At 48.2% G+C, this 16154-nt stretch overlaps 1 protein-coding gene across 1 annotated transcript; it reads right to left on the reverse strand.

Annotated features, from left to right (window-relative positions):
- Nucleotides 1-1657: 1657 nt before the first annotated feature.
- Nucleotides 1658-12901, reverse strand: LOC103598520 (short transient receptor potential channel 7-like; the record flags this gene model as incomplete). The annotated part of the gene is made up of 4 exons (XM_008582513.1): nt 1658-2450; nt 4676-4751; nt 11992-12072; nt 12680-12901. Coding segments are annotated over 4 exons (549 nt in total), but the record flags the coding sequence as incomplete, so codon positions are not given.
- Between the last annotated feature and the right edge of the window lie 3253 nt (nt 12902-16154).

The raw sequence follows: 16154 nt of genomic DNA on the forward strand, positions 1-16154 counted from the left end.
ATGGGGTTGCCACCTGCCTCTGGTTGCAGGCAGATAGGGAAATTGAATAATGCACCTCAGAAGTGTTTGTGAGCATTCTGATGAAGATAAGTGGGACGTCTGAAAGGAAGTCTTCCAGTAGTGTCCATAACTCGTCCCCTGGATAAATCAATTGCTCTTCCTACAAAGCATATTAGCCTCCCTATTCAGGGTCCAGGCTTAAAAAGAAGCCACACTGGACACATATAGCTCATCCCCAGTACCTGGCAAGGAACTCAGTAAATGTCTGCTGGATGAATTTATTCCTCATCTGCAGGCTCAGGAGGCGTGGCCGAGTATCTGAGAGAAGTGGCAGGCGTTCTCTCCAGAACAACACAGACACAAGGACAAGCAATCTGAAGGCCACTTCAGGACTTGTGGGTTCTTTGAAATCTGTCCATTGTCCCTCACAGAGACTCTGGGCCAGCGTTTACATCTGTCGAGTGCCCTGCATATGCAGCATGCCCAAGGTACCTGTGGGACGCCCCTACTTCTGTCCTGTTTGTGCACTTGGTAGTGGTGCAGATCAGGCTGGGAAGACCCAATGTGGAGCTGCAGCCCAGAAGCATCCTCTCTGGTCATCTGTCTTGGCTGTCAGGGGCCCAACAAATGTTGACATTTTTTCCCCCAGAAATTGGAAAAATTTGGCAAAACGAGGCCTGTATTCCTTATGGCAACAACTGGCTGGGCTGAGTGCAGCCTGCTTTAGGTAAGGCATGGCTGTGTTTTTTGTCCGAGCCCCTCCTCGCCCCCTCAGTGCTGGGACCAGCTTCCCTTCTACTGATCATCTCATCTGATTTGCTGTTTTCTTATAGCAGAGTTAAGAAACATTGCCCTGAAGATATGCTGTATATCCTGAAACACAAGCCCTCTACACACACACACACACACACACACACACACACACACACACACACACACACACACTCCTTCACTTCTAGGGCATCTGCAAGGCATTTGAATTTGTAACCCTGACCCTTCTCGCAGGGTTTCTGTGAAGCTTCAGTGGACTGATGCCTCCAAAGCCCTGAGCACAGTTCCTGGTACGCAGTAAGTGCTCGACACATTTGACCAGTATTAAAGTAGGTGTTTCCTTGGGCCCAGTGGGGTCTGCGGGATTCCAATGGCATCCTCTCCAACCCACACAGAACGGGCATTGTTTGGGGCTGGGCGCCCTCTGGTGGCCATTGTCCCTACCCACACTCAGGCCCGGCCTAGAGAGGAGATTTGGGCTCCGTTCTCGGCACCCCTCTGGTCCCGTCCCACACCCTGGAGTAAAGCTGGAGAGATGGGGTGGGAGAAAACTTGCCACTTCCCTCATTATTTCCTTTGCCTCCTCTCTGACCTTGGCGAGGTTGGGGACACTAGGTCTGGGGATAGGAGGAAGGGCTTGGAGGTGGAGGCCAGAGCCCATAACTTCTTGGAGGTCCTGGCTATGTGACTCAGGAGCTTGGCACCTTCTCCCTCTCACGGGCTCATTCCCCTCCCAGAGCATCCCTGGCCCGTGGGTTCCAAGGCCATCTCCAGGCAGGGTGCAGGATGGCCCTGGCAGCACATCCACAGAGGCTGCCAGGCTATTATGAGGTAATTTTATTTCTTCCCATTTCAGGTAAAAATAGTAAATACAAGATAATCTTAATAAAGGTAAAAATACATCATTTGGATTTTGCTGTTGTTCTCTAAACAGTGCTGTGACTACAGTACAATTTTTGATTTAGGATTTTTAAACTTTTTTTTATATATAAACAAATATAAGTATTTTGCTATTAGGCTATCTGTGTTCTCATCTGGCACTTAAGAGTAGTCACAGGTCACCTCCCAGTTCTGTCTGAACGTGTGCGGATGGTGGGGAGGGAGCGAGAAGGGGCTTATGTGATGAGGTGGTTTGTCTTCCCCGACACAGCCAAAGCTGCGGTCCCATGTGCAGCGGGAGGGCACGTGTGTGCATCTAGGACGGCCCATTCCTGCTCTGGCCACAGGGATGCATTTCACTGCAGCTGGACTGAAGGTCTCACGTGTGTCAGGGGCATTTCCTCCCCTCTTTCTGTGGTAGCTTTTCTTACCCAACAGCCTAGATTCACAGCAATTCTGGGTACAGGCCACAAGGCTGGAGAGTCAGCGATGCTTCTCAAGACTGAGCCAGTGGACCCCCTTCGTGTCCTAGAGGAGCGGTGCAGGACCCCTTCCCACCTGGGCTGGGGGCCAGGGCATCCAACCTGGCCTTGGAATGCTGGTAGAAGTCACAGATGCCGGTGTGGGCTGCTAAATGTCTTTGCCCTTATTCACCCTCAGGTGATCCTTGTTTAAGTTCTTTCCAAATTTCTCGCTGAGCTGTTGGATCAGGTCTGCCAGCTCACCAGTAGCTTGAGACTTCTCTTCAAGAAGTTCATAGCGCAGGCTGGAGATATCTTGCTTGATTTCCTTCAGCTCACCTGCAAGGACAGACAAGATTCTGCTGAGTATACACATGTGGGGTGTGCATCCTTCCAGCAGCACCTCGGGGTACGGGTCCAGCCCCCAGGGGTGGGGGTGAGGCAATGGGGGCTCTATTTTGGCCTAAGACCCATCCAGCTCCCCATCACTGAAGGATACATGCATGCATTTAAAGCCCCTCTCCTCCCGATCCTGGAAAACCTCTCCCTAAAGGGCTTGAAGGAAGAGTTGGGATCAGGGTTGTGAACTGTGTCTAGCACTATTTCACATAATGATAGTTAAGGGTGTTGAGCAACACCCTCATTAACTGGAACATTTAATTTCATGACACTCTATGTTTTGTTCTGTCATTATTTATAGAGAGGAGAAACTCCCAAGAGGCCACAGACATGGATCCGGCCAGCCCCCAGCGGCGAGCAGAGCAGGGTCATGCAGCCCATGCGCGCAGTGCTGCTTGACTAAATATTAACGCAGCCATGGCAGCGCCTGCACGCCTCGTTCCCTAACAAGGGACCGCTAAGCGGGGACTTCCACTTTTTATCCCCGTGGTGAGCCCCATGGTTAGAAGTCCAATGGGTCTGGGTTGTGAGAATCTTATTATTAACCACAAAGGGGAGTCAAAAGGGGCTTTGCTGATACTACAGATGCTGGACTTAACTCATGTGGGAGTCCACTGCCTGAGGACTCGTCATGTCTATTTTCAGGTAGGCTTTCCATACATAAAATGCAGAGATATTGAAGAGACAATTCGATTCATTTTCAAAAATGCATACACCCCCTATTTTCTTGTCACTAGGTGCTTCACCGCTTTACCTCAGTTCCAAGGTATAATTTAAGTGGCATGACACATGGGTACCCCACCTCTTTTGATCAGTTATAGTGACCTCGATCACAGTTACGCACTGTGTGAGGCTGGCTGGCGTGACACCCAGCGGTTTTATGTTTGAGACCCACGAGGAGGGGTGGATGGCTGGGCTGCTGCCTAGCCCTGTAACAGTCCCAGCCCGGTCCCTGCTGAGCTTTGTGCTGCATGCTGGGTGCCCAGGACCAAGCAGATGTCACTCAATGACCGGGCTCCTTCAGTAGCCCCCTGTGGCCCAAGTGAGGGGAGACTTAGTGACTTCAGTCATGGATGAAGCTGTTTCCAGGCAGCCAATGTTTATTCTAGGTCTCTCATGAAGATTAACTACCCGGTATAAGGTAATTTGCTTTTCAGTTAAGAGTAACAGCTTAAAATAGACTGGAAAGTAACGCAAACAGTGAAAATAGTGTAGTCTGAAAACTTCAGTATGCACCAGTCACCTGGTGCTATGATCCAAATGCAGAACCCCGGGCCTCATCCCGCAGATGTTGATTCATTAGGTCTGCGTGGGTCCAGGGTCTGCAGGTTTAACGACTGGTTCTGAGGTGGGGATACTTTGAGAAACACTGCTGGCTGTCAGATTCTAGAACCTGGAACTGAGACCAGACGGGGTCAGTTGGAACTGAGCTGGAGGCAGACTCCAAAAATGCGGAACAGTCTGCCCACCCTGTATGCGTGCCCATGGAACGAGGCACCGGCACTGGAATTCTTGGCCATCCTGAACTCAAGAGACATGAGGCAGACTCAAGGCAGCCATCAGTGTGTGGGCAGGATAATGTCACCCACTCCCAAGATGTCCACATCCTAATCCCTGGTGTTCCGCCTGTGAATATGGTTGTGATACATGGCAAATGGGAGCTAAGGTCACTAATGGAATTAAGGGTGTTAATCATATCCTAATTTAAGCTGACCTTAAAATAGGGAGATTACTCTGGATTTTAAGCAGTTACTCTTATCCAGGTGAACCCGATCTAATTGCATGAATCCTTAAAAGTGGAGAAGGAAAGCAGAGGGGTGGGTCAGAGGGATGGGATGACAGAGACAAGGTGTGAGGGGATCTGCCGCCCTGCTGCTGACTCAAATGTCGGGGCCATATGCAGAGACTGGAGGGTGGCCTCCAAGTTAGAGCTTGGGCAGCCCAGCTGCAGCCAGCAGGGAAATGGAGACTGCAGCCTACAGCTGCATGGGAAGCATCCTGCCTGCACCTGAATGAGCCAGAAACTGCTCCCCTCCGAGAGCCACCAGAAAGGAACACAGCACCCGACAACACTGTGACCTTAGCCTGGTGAGACCCAGGTCTGGCTTCCGAACTGCAGAAATTGTGTTTTACGACACTATGTTTGTGGTGACCCAATCACTTACCTTCATTGACTTCGTCATTTTCTCTGTCCACCTGGGCCTTCAGGACATATCTTTTTATGAGCCGTTTCATGATTTTCTGAAATAGGAAGCAAGGAAGATTGGACAAGTCCAGCTTAGCGCAGAGGCAGCCTGACCCTCCTTTCCCCACCACACCTCGACAGCCCTGGGGCCCCGCCATGCCTACTGCCTCGCTCTGGCGGGGGCCCTGCCTACTGGGGGAACCCGTCTGGTCTCTCTGTTAACCTCCCTCTAGTGCCCACCTGTCCCTGGATGTAAGAACAGGACACTTCTCCACAGCAAGAAGCTGGGCCAAGGGGGTGGGGGGAGAGATGGGGAGAGAGAGGGGGGGCGGAGAAAGAGAATCATCTTGGATCCATGGGGCTGCTTGAGGATCGTAGTCCTGACTCTACCCTGACCAGTCATGTCTTCCTCCCTGGCCTCAGTTCTATTTCAAGGAGGGAATACTGGGAAAGGCTTGGCAGGCCAGCCAGCTGGAACTGCATCCCTCAGAGGTGGCGGTGAGAGGTGTGCTGTTCATGAGAGATCAGCTTGGTACAAAAGTCAGGACCAGGCTTGCAGGACAAGGAAACTCCTGCCAGAAGCAGAAGCTGGTACAGTAGGGCCTCTGGAAGTTTGCAGACATGCCACTTCCCATGAAATCCCACAGGCCTAACTGTGCCACCAGTCACACTGGAGGAGAAGAGTTTGGCCCTCATGTTCCGTTTATTATGCAGAAACTGTATACTTTAAGCAAACGAGGCATGAATAAACACTTAAGAGACACCAAGAATAGAGCCAAGTGTAAGAAAGACTGCAGGAGGTGAACTTTGGATTTTGCCAGCTAAGTTGTTCCAGGGTTCCTGTGAAATCACAGGATTTAAAAATATTCTGGTGGCTGAGACTTCTGAATCTTGTGCTAGATGAGCAGTATGGAAAAGGAGAAGGGATTTCCCTGCTCGCCAGTCATCCCTTCCTGTGACCTGCTCTCCTGCTCACACCTGAAGACTGAGGGGTCGAGGCAGAATTTTCTAGATTCAAGAAACCTGTGTGGGTCGAATTCTGTCCCTGGCTTTGCTGTGTGATGTGAAGCAGGCTGCTAAGTTCTCTCAAACTAGATGGACTCAGGAAAAGCTTCTTGCAAGCAGAAGGAAAGTGAATTGGATGCAAAGATCTGGAGGATCAAACTCATTATTATCCTGAACTAATGATTTTCTCCACACCTTTAATGGTGAAGACCTTGCCAAGGAGGCATCTCCCAGGTTGGGATTCCAGGACATCACCTCAACCCAGCCAAGACTCTCGATGATGCTGGGTCAACTCATTCAAACCAGCATAGGCCCTGCTCAGCCCTCGGGCTCATGGCCCACTTGATCCTGTGGTTTGATTTGTGATCTAATGCCAGGCCGAGAAGTTAATTAGCAAGTTGCCTCATGCTGCTCCTTCTCAGAAAGGCTTTATCGTATTAGTGGTTAAACTGCAGTGCTGGATTTCTCATGGACATTCTTACAGTCAATATAATAGGTTATCTAAGTTATAAGAATATATACCTTTCCATGAGACTCAATAATGTTTTCACTTTTTTTGTGTGTGACCAGTAAGGGGATCGGAACCCTTGGCTTGGTGTCATCCGCACCACGCTCAGCCAGTGAGCACACCAGCCATCCCTATAGAGGATCCGAACCTGCGGCCTCAGTGCTCCCAGCGCTGCTGTGCTCCCAGCACCGCACTCTCCCAAGTGAGCCATGGGTTAGGCCCAATAATGTTTTCACTTTGAATAAGAAAAGCAAACAAAACCTTTTTCCTGCGGTAGCTCTCATGGAAAAAACCCTAGATACCTAAGAATCTGCCATGCTAACTGAATAAGAAATTCAGAAGTATTTTTCCAATGCAAACTTTCAGGCTGACACAAGTTAAGGGGATCTAGTTAAAGATGGTTGTCTTTTCAAGGCAAACTTCATGAGTTAAGGATTCCCCAGTTTTTAATCAGGATCCACTGATTAAAGAGCTAAATAGTTATGATGTAAAACGATAAGCCAGAGACTGGAAGTGAAGTGGCGCTGAGTGGAAACCTTTCATAGGTACAGCCACAACTGCAGTCCTTCTGCTCAGTGTGCACACTGTTTCAGCACAACGTGATCGAACTGGTTATTTAAAAATATTCCAGAGTATATGTTTACTATTGATACAAAATGTGCCCTTCAAATTCCATTTGTTTTAAACAGGTGAGATCCTGCTCACAAGCCTCCTTCAGTGCAGAATAGTCCCCTAAGAGGAAGGGAGAAAGGACAAGAAAGCAGCAAAGAAACAAATGTATTGAGTGTGTCCTGTAGACCAGGATTGTGTAAGCCTGTCTCACAAAAATGATTTCACTGAATCCTCCCAGAAACTCAGGGAGACGGGAGCTGACGTCTCCATTTACAGGTGAGGATACCGAGGTTCAGAGAGTGAAGTGACTTCTTGAGGTCACACAGCCAGGAGGTGGCAGATCTGGGTTTTAACCAAAATGGAAACCAAAGGTGGGGCTTCATCTGAGCTTCAGAAAAAGGTTAAGTGCAAGACAACTTTGTGAATGAGATGCAGGAAACTGGCTCCCATTAGTTAAAGGGAGTTTCCTCCACTTCTGGGTTCCAAGTCTTTCCTTGCAGGAGAAAGCCTCAAAGATTTTAAAGGATGGGTAACTTCATCCATCCTTTCATCCAGTGGTCACTCCTGGGGGAAAAGGGTCACCAGTATGGCATTAGTGTAAGTGCTCATGGACCACTCTTGAGCACTGGCTTGTTTGACCTGAGCTAGGGTTTTTGCAGACCTGGGGTGCAAAGGATAGAAAAGCAAAGGTTCACTTTTTTTTTGACCAGTAAGGGGATCGTAACCCTTGACTTGGTGTTGTCTGCATCACGCTCAGCCAGTGAGCGCACCAGCCATCCCTATATAGGATCCGAACCCTCAGCCTCGGTGCTACCAGCGCCGCACTGCCCGAGTGAGCCACGGGGCCAGCCCCAAAGGTTCACTTTTAAGCCCTCAACATGCATTAGGATTACAGTGGCTTCACGTGGAAGTAGAATCAGATGAGCACTGCAGATGTGCAGGGACCCTTTGACCTTTCTCCCCACCCTCAGGTCACTTCCAGGAATGACAGGGACCTTCAGGGAGAGCAGCATGAGCACCTGCCAGTCCTTAGAGACTCTGTGTCCTCATGGGGACTTATCTTCCCCTCTGGCATGTGCATGTTAGATAACTTGGGATCTGCAAGAGCAAGATGCTATTTTCACCACCAGAAAGTTTGAAATGGTTGGCAAATGCTCAAAAGTTCTATATAACATGGATGCCACAAAGAATATCTGTTTCCAGAAAAGATGTACATCAAAAGCCTCCCCTCCTTCATTGTGTGGAGGAAAGTCTGTTCCTTTGTGATGAGGTTGAGATATCTCCTTGCTATCTTCCTCGGAGTTCTTTTACTTCATGAAGAAAATAAACTATCCCCAAGTTCACATGTCCCTGTTGGTGGCCACTCTCCCCACCCTGCCCTGTGCATTTAGCAAGTACTGGAGATGGGTATATTTAGCAATATTACTCAGGCAAAAGACCACTCAAGTGGATGAAAAAGAGCTGCACCATGGATAAGAATAGTTGTCACATGGAGACCCACATTTGGGGAGGGAGGCACACAGTTCTCCCAGCCTAGATCCAAAGGGTCAGATGGCCTCTGGCCACTGCCAGTGGAGGGGAACATAGAAAGTCTTCCTATGGGAGAGACGACTCTCTCTGCTCAGGAGCAGCTAAGAACACAGACAAGGAAGAGAACACGTACTCTATGCTGAAGATGGTCAATGAAGTTGAATCCAGAGGGAAGAAATGTTGCCACTTAGGAAAATAGAAATTGAGGAACATTTGGAAGAGAGTGGACAAAATGGATTGCAGAACAAGTCACTTATTAAACTGGAGTTTCTCAGACACTAGAATAGCAGAAATAAGCCCTAGCAAGCTGTCTATTCTACTTGCTTTGATCTATACAGTAAAGGGCAGCTAGAAGGTGAAAAAGAGGACTTCCCACTGGGTTTTGGGAAAGAGATTACAACATAAAGATTGGGGCTTACTTGAATGATGGACTGTGCCTGGATTCTATGGTTTATTTGGGGTGTGGCTTGTTTGCTCTGTCCATCAAGATATGTACCTCTCAGAGAGGGAGTATATAAGGTCTGTATATCTCCCAATGAGTTGACACGCTGGGTCTTGGAACAGGTCACAGGGTGGCTTTGAGAGGAGGCACACTTTGGCCATCTCACCAATATGATGGTTGTGTTCCACTGTTTGATCTCATGTCCACAGAGCCCAGATTGGAAAAAAACATTTCATAAGCAAGAAACTAGTTTTGCGAAAAATAACCATTCAGACACCCGGGAGTCTAAGAAAAGAAAAGCACAGAGAGCCTGTGAAGTCTGAAGAAGCTCTCTTCCCTTAGAACAAAGGTCTCAAAAAAGCTGAAGGATTGACAAGCTTGAAATAAACACCTAGAACACTAACCACTGAGAAGCTGTAATGAAGAGACAACAAGGAACAAGCTTAATAACTAAATGTGCAAGAACGACGGTGCTCCTGTCTCTTTGGGACTGCCACAGGATTTCTCAGCGCCATGGCTGGGGGAGAGGCCAACGGGATATGGACTCAGAAAGATGACAGCTCTGGGTATAGCCTGGATAGTAAGATAGAGGGAGGCACTTGGACTCCTCATGTTCTCTGCACATTTGGAAGTTGCCTTGGGAGGAAAGCTCTAGAACTTCAAGGGCCACTAGTGGGCCCAAGAAAACAGATGAGTCACAGTCAGATCCCTGCCCAAGTCTGTCCTTCTGCTTTGGCCTGTGGCTGTGGGCAATCTCAGAAGTGCACAAGTGCCTCCTGCTGCTCCTGGCCTCCTCACCAAGGATTGGAAGGCTCAAGTAGATCTCTTCCTAGTGCCTGTCAAACATGGCCAAAGCAGGTGCCGAGAAAGACTGTGATACAATGCTACGGAGATGCCCAAGTGCCCGGGCAGTGTGATGTGGTAAAGGAAGGAGCTCTTGTGAGTCAGACAGATCCCAGTCCAACCAGCTGTGCACACTCAGCCACTGAGGCTCAGTCCTCTCATCTGTTCAATGAGGTTAAATGTAGTGCTCCTCTTCCAGGAATATGGGGAGGCTATACCTGGGCTGGTGTTTAGCCTGCTGCCAGCTGTCCTTTAGTGTCGTCTTATGGTTTTCTGATCATGAGCAGATGATGGCTGAGGAAGATGCCAAGACCTAGCCTGACAGGGCTGAGCAGAGTGCCAATATGCAAATGCAGGAATGCAGGGTGCTCCCAGCTCCCATTGCTGTCTGCTCAGTCCTTCCCCTCTGATGCCTACTGGCCCAGTTTTTCTTCTTTTCTGTGACAACTATTTGAATAAATAGCCCCAGGCTTTTCTCCAAGGATTCACAAAACTCGAGGTGAGCAAAGCTTTCCAAGGTCATCAGTAGCCTGAAGCTGCAAACTGACCAAACTCTGTAATCACAGCAGGAAGTTACTGGGGAGATTTAGGGCAGCAGAGACTCAACCTGTGATGACAGAAGACAGGAATGGGATTGCTCTGAGACTGCTTTTGAAAACTAACTTGTCCAGAAAGGAGTCATTCTGGGTTTAGGACGGTGACACATAATCAGTCTTCCTTTATCTCTGTAGCTGATTCTGCTCAAAACCCAGGAAGAGATTTGGCCCTAACCCATAAGGCTTTTCTATCCTTTCCGTGATACAGATAATCTATAAGTGTCTCCAAGAAGCTAAGAAATAAAATCCCTTCCACTGACCAAAGGATTTGGCCTGTAAAATAACTCAAAGCAGATCAAACTGGGCAGTCTCAATTTCGTGCACAATTAAATACAAGATTTGCGCATTGCCAAGTTTTAGTCGCTGTCATCTGATAAAACTATAAGTGCTTTGAGGGATAAGCCATTTCTTAATTGTACAATTAAATCCTCTTAACTGCACAGCTGGCTTCTGAAATATGGATGGAAAGATTCAATTTGAGACCTGTGTCTAGAAGATGTTAAATCTGTAATTGTTCCCTTTGGGAAGGTGGCAGCAGGGACTTTCACCTCGGATGAAAAGAATGCTCAGGACAGCTTCACATTTACATCTGATAAGAAATGATCAGCATGGATAAAACTGCTGATCATGGAGCAGTGGAAGGCAAGAAAAGAATGGCCTACACTTTTGTAATCGATCACCTGTAGTTACCATTGATCCCTGGCTCATGGCTGATTCAAACTGATAACAGAGATTTGGCGTTCATTTCCAAAAGCAATGCAAGGATTGCAAGCATAAAAGGTCTTTTTGTAATTTTTATAACAACAGACTTAGTAGTCTAAGGTCAGGTGCTCATTGAAGACACCAATCTCCACTTGGATGCTTATGACATCTGGGAGTCATGCTGGCTACTGTCCCTCCCTCCCCCATACTCACCAGCATCAGGTCTTGTTGGCTGTACATCCGGAATGTACGTGTATTGAATCTGTCTGCTTTTCCCCACTGCCCTACTCACAGCCCAATCCAAGCCACCATCCCTCATACCCGGATGACTCTCACGTTCTCCCTACCGGTCTCCCTGCTTGCACTCTTGTCACTGCCTGTCTCCTCTCATTATAGCAGCTAGGTGGTCCTTCTTAAAGCATAAGTACAACTTCAAATACAATCATCCACCCTCCCCTGCGAAGTCACCCCTCTCCCCTGCCGACCTTACGAACTTGGAATAAAATCCACATCCTGACAGGGGTCTGGCCCCTGACTTCCCTCTGACCGCATCCCCCTCTGCTCTCTCCTGCTCGTGGGGCTGGGCTGCTCCCCAGGCTGCTCCAGACCTGCATGCTTCTCCCCTCAGGCCTTTCCCTTTTCTTCTACCTGGAAGGCCCATGAGGCGCCTCCTGCTCATCCGTGAGGTCTTCGCGAACTGTCCTCTTGAAGATGCCCTCTCTGATAACTATATCTGAGCAGGGGCTCCCTATTTTTCTCTATCTTGGAACTCTATTGTGTCCTTCTTTGCACTTTTATCAATTTGAAGTCATATAAATATTTGTGTGCTTACTTGTTCAATGTCTCTCTCCCTCCCTAGACCAGAGGGGCCACTAAGGTGGGAACCGTGTCTGTATCTCAGCAAGCAGCACAGTGCCTGGCATACAGAGGCACTCAATACGTATTTGTTCAATGAAGGGAGGAATGAAGATGTGTTCTGGGGGAATGATACAGCTACGGGGCTAAATCCACATCTTAACTGCGTCTACTCCTGTCCGTGCTGGGAAAGTGGTCATTACCTGGTATCTGGTGGGCTTGCTGAAAGTGTTATTTGCTGTCAGGTTTTCAGAATTTCTCATACCAGCTTGGTAGCGAGTCTTCTGGAAACAGAACATACATATATACATACATATACAGACGGACTTGAACAGCAGCCACATATAGGCCCATGTACTGCTGCTGCTTAGCTTCCCAGAACACTGTTTCTGGGAACTTTAGTTCTGCAGAATGTTAACAAGGGTTACAGAATGTTGTTTGGTAACTTTGGGAAAGCACTGAGTTAAAGTTATGAAGGTGTCTTTCCTCAAGGACTCCTCAGAGGTTTTAATATGCTAATCAACACTGAGAATCTCCAGGTAGGGGAGAGAATGGGCAGGGAACATTTCTTTTCAGAAATCTTTCTCCAGGTACTTTCTGGAAAAAGCTATACCACTTCCAAGTTCACTCAGGAGTTGCACTCACTGGGGTCACTGCTCAGCCAGGCAGCTTGCTGAGTCCCTAATAATGCACCTCTCCAAGGACCTGCAAGGAGAAGGGGTGGAACCACAGGCAGCCTTTGCTGATGTGCCAGCAGATTCTGAAGAGCAGTGGCGCCCCCCAGCTCCTGACTTCCCTTGGGTCAGGGGCCACCATCTGAATCAAACACACACAACTCAGTCCTCACCCTCCCACTGCCTTCTCTAGCCCCATAAACTGGATGCTACCTACCCTGAATTTGGAATTCAGCATGCCCATTTCAAGGTCGTTTTCACAGCTTTTGGCCTTAGATTTGCAGAGTTTTATGAGGCACATCTTGATTCTCATTATGAGATAATAAAATGATTTAGGACTTGGCACTAGATTAAAAGGAGCAGGTAGAGTTCTTCCTTCATCAAAATAAGACAGCCAGAGTTTTGCTCGGGCAAATTTCCACTCCACGTCTGCATCCTCCTGTGGAATAAAGGATACACAGCACACCATCAAAGGCCACCGTTTCACAACTGAGCTCAGTCTGAGGAGCAGAGATACTGTCTACAAATGCTGAGAGCAGATTTCTAAACAGGACTCTGCTTCCACATTTCTACTAGCCACATTACAAAAAGTAAAATGGAACAGGTGAAATTAATTTCAGTGATACATTTTATTTAATCTGACAGGTCCAAAATGTTAACATTTCTACATGGAATCATTATAGAAAATTATTAATGAGAGAGCTTACCTTTTTTTTTTGCATACTAAGTTTTCAAAATTCAGCATGAATTTTATATTTACAGCACATCTCAATTTGCACTGGTCATTTCAAGTGCTCAACAGGCACATGTGCTTAGTGGCTACCATACTGGACAAAACTGTATTTCTTAGGAAGTTTATTTCTTATTGGTCAGATTGCTGCCAGGGAGGATGTTAAGAGATCTAGCATATATAATGCAAAGAGAACAAACCTGACTAAAGTTTGTAGGAGGTAATGCAGCCCTCTTCTCTTCCCTGGTGGCAGGGTTAGGTTTAAACCTGGGATCCGTTTGTTCTGACTTGGCGTCAAAGCCAGCATGCCCAGCGTGTACCCTGAGAGGCAGCAGGTGTGTTTTTTCTGTAGACAGGCTACTTGGACCTTTGTCCTAAGAGGGCAGTTTGAGGCCAAGAAAGAAGATGGGATCTGGAATCAGACAGACCTGGTTTCAACCCCTTATTAGCTGTGTGACTTTAGGCAAGAGTCTTCAGCTTGCTCATCCATACAGCGGTGATAACACTGCCTCCCTCACAGAGACCCGAGTATGTGCTGATGAGCAGTGGCTTCCTCCTTCTACAGGCAATGGCTACGCTCCAAGGGGTTGTGCCTCTAGTACGGGCCCATGTGAGGTTGCCGGGATGTACCACAAGAGTGGAAGGTCATATCCAGCAGACTTGACTGCTTTGTTTGCTTTTGTTCAGGATCGACACCTGGCCTGGTCTACTTGGGCACGTCCTATATGGGCCTTTTAGTCTGGAAGCTTTGTGAGGGCAGGGGTCACTCCTGGTCTCACCATACAAGAGAGGTGTAACAGGGACACCAGGCCTGAGAGGAAGGGTGCTATGGTGGTAAGAGCATGGGTTCTGGAGCCTGCCTGGGTTCGAATCCTGGTTCTGCTCCTTATAAGCTATGTAACCATGGCAAGTGACTCCATTTCCTCATCTGTAGAATGAAGACAATAATATTACCTCATAGGTGGCTGTGAGAATTAAAGGAATTAATGCATAAAAGACAATTAACAGTGCCAGACATTTAGTTAGGCCTCAATAAATATTATTTTCATCTCCACAGCCTAGCACAGGCCTAGTAGTCAACCTTTAATCATTTAGCAAACATTTGTTGAGCACCTACTATGTGCCTGGCATGTGCTAGGGAGGCACTGGGCATGCCAATCTATGCCCTGCTAGACCACAGTCGCCAATGGCACGAGTATGTTAAAGAACTCATCAGCTAGTCTTTTACCTGCAGTTGTGCTGAGAGCAGTGCGAGCATCTGGTGCTGGGGGCCCTGGCCTGCTCTGGGGGTCAGGGAAGGCTGCCCGCTGGCTGGTGTTTGAGCTGAGATCCAAGGGGTGAGCAGTCCCAGCCAGGCCAAGAGGGGTTGGGGTGGGGTGTGGAGAATGAGCAGGCGTTAACTAGTGGAACAGGCAGTGAGAAGCATACACATCTCTTGAGAAAGTTGGCAGTAAAGAGCAGAGGAGAAAGAGGTTGAGAGCTGGAAAGTGAAATCAAGGGAGGATTTTTTATAGTCACTTTTTTTTTTTTTTTAAAGATCAAGAGGCTTATTTAAAGGCTGACAGGAAGGATTAGGTAGAGAGGGAGAGAGGGAGGATGCAGGCGGGGCAGGGGTAACATGCAGTGGCAGCTCCTGAGGGGGCACAAGGGAGGGGAGCCAGGGCCATGGCGGGCGGCCTCGGAGAAGGAGGCCTCTGCTGCCAGCAGGGCCAGGTGAGTGACGGCAGGGCAGGTGCAGGTGAGCCGGTGGATTGGACAGCAGGCACTCAAGACCTATTGACTGAATAACTCAGAGTTCTCAGGGAAGGATTTATGGATATTTACTGCATTAAAGCTAAAGGTGATCAGGAACCCCTGGCATTTCCCAGTGTTCCTCCTCCTGGTCCAGTGAGACAGGTGGGGACTGAGGAGAAGTCAGAGCCCCGAGGGAAGTATGGCTGCAGTGTGCTTTCTCTATCCTGGGGCACCACTGTGTGTGGGGGGATAACTTGACACCACAAGCCATGGGCTTGCCTACTCCTGTCCTCAGCTAGTGGACATCTCTCAACTATGCAGCCTCCCTTGCCACAGTCATCGGGACCAAAGCATGACATGCTTGTAGGATGTGGCAGACTGCCGGGTGAGTTGTACAAAGACCCACAGATTTCCCAGGCACCATCTGGTTTTCTCTTACACGTGGAGAAACCAAGGCCCAGGAAGGCAGAGAGGACTAGTTAGCAACAACAGCTCATTATCCACATAGATGACCAAATATGTAAAACGCTTTAGTAAACTATATGTGATTGTCCATCCACGCAGTGCTGCCTTTTCCCAGGGGCAGAGGGGCCAGGCTCCTCCCTTCCTCTCACCTCTTGCTTCTTTTCCTTGCTCAGTCTTCACTCTCGGCGTGCTGAACCTACCACACTCTTTCACCCCTCCCTGCCTTGGCACATGCTCTGCACACTGTTTGGAATACTTTTTTTTTTTGGGGGGGGGTATGTGTGTGTTATGGGCTAAATTGTATCCCCTTAAAATTCATATGTTGGAGGCCTAACCCCCAGTACCTTAGAATGTGACTGTATTTGGAGATGGAAACTTTAAAGACATGATTAAAATTAAATGAGGTCATAAGGGTGGGACCCTAATCCAATAGGACTGGTGGAAACACCATGTGAGGACACAGCAAGAAGACGGCTGTCTGCAAGCCAAGAAGAGAGGCCTCTGAAGAAAATAACCCTGCCGGCACCTTGATCTTGGACTTCTAGCCCCTAGAACTGTGAGAAAATAAATTGCTAATGTTTAAGCCACGTAATTTGTGGTATGTTTTATGAAGGTCCAAGCAAACTAACACACAGGAATCTTAATTTTTTTCTATATGAGAAATACAAATAATAATTGTTTTTAAAAATAATTTAAGTACTACAGAAAAATGGCGGCGGGTCTGGAGCGCCCGCGTCAGGAAACAGCGCGATCCTGAGAGCTG

This window comes from Galeopterus variegatus, unplaced genomic scaffold (assembly GCF_000696425.1).
Source record: "Galeopterus variegatus unplaced genomic scaffold, G_variegatus-3.0.2 Scaffold2656, whole genome shotgun sequence".
Lineage (NCBI taxonomy): Eukaryota > Metazoa > Chordata > Mammalia > Dermoptera > Cynocephalidae > Galeopterus > Galeopterus variegatus.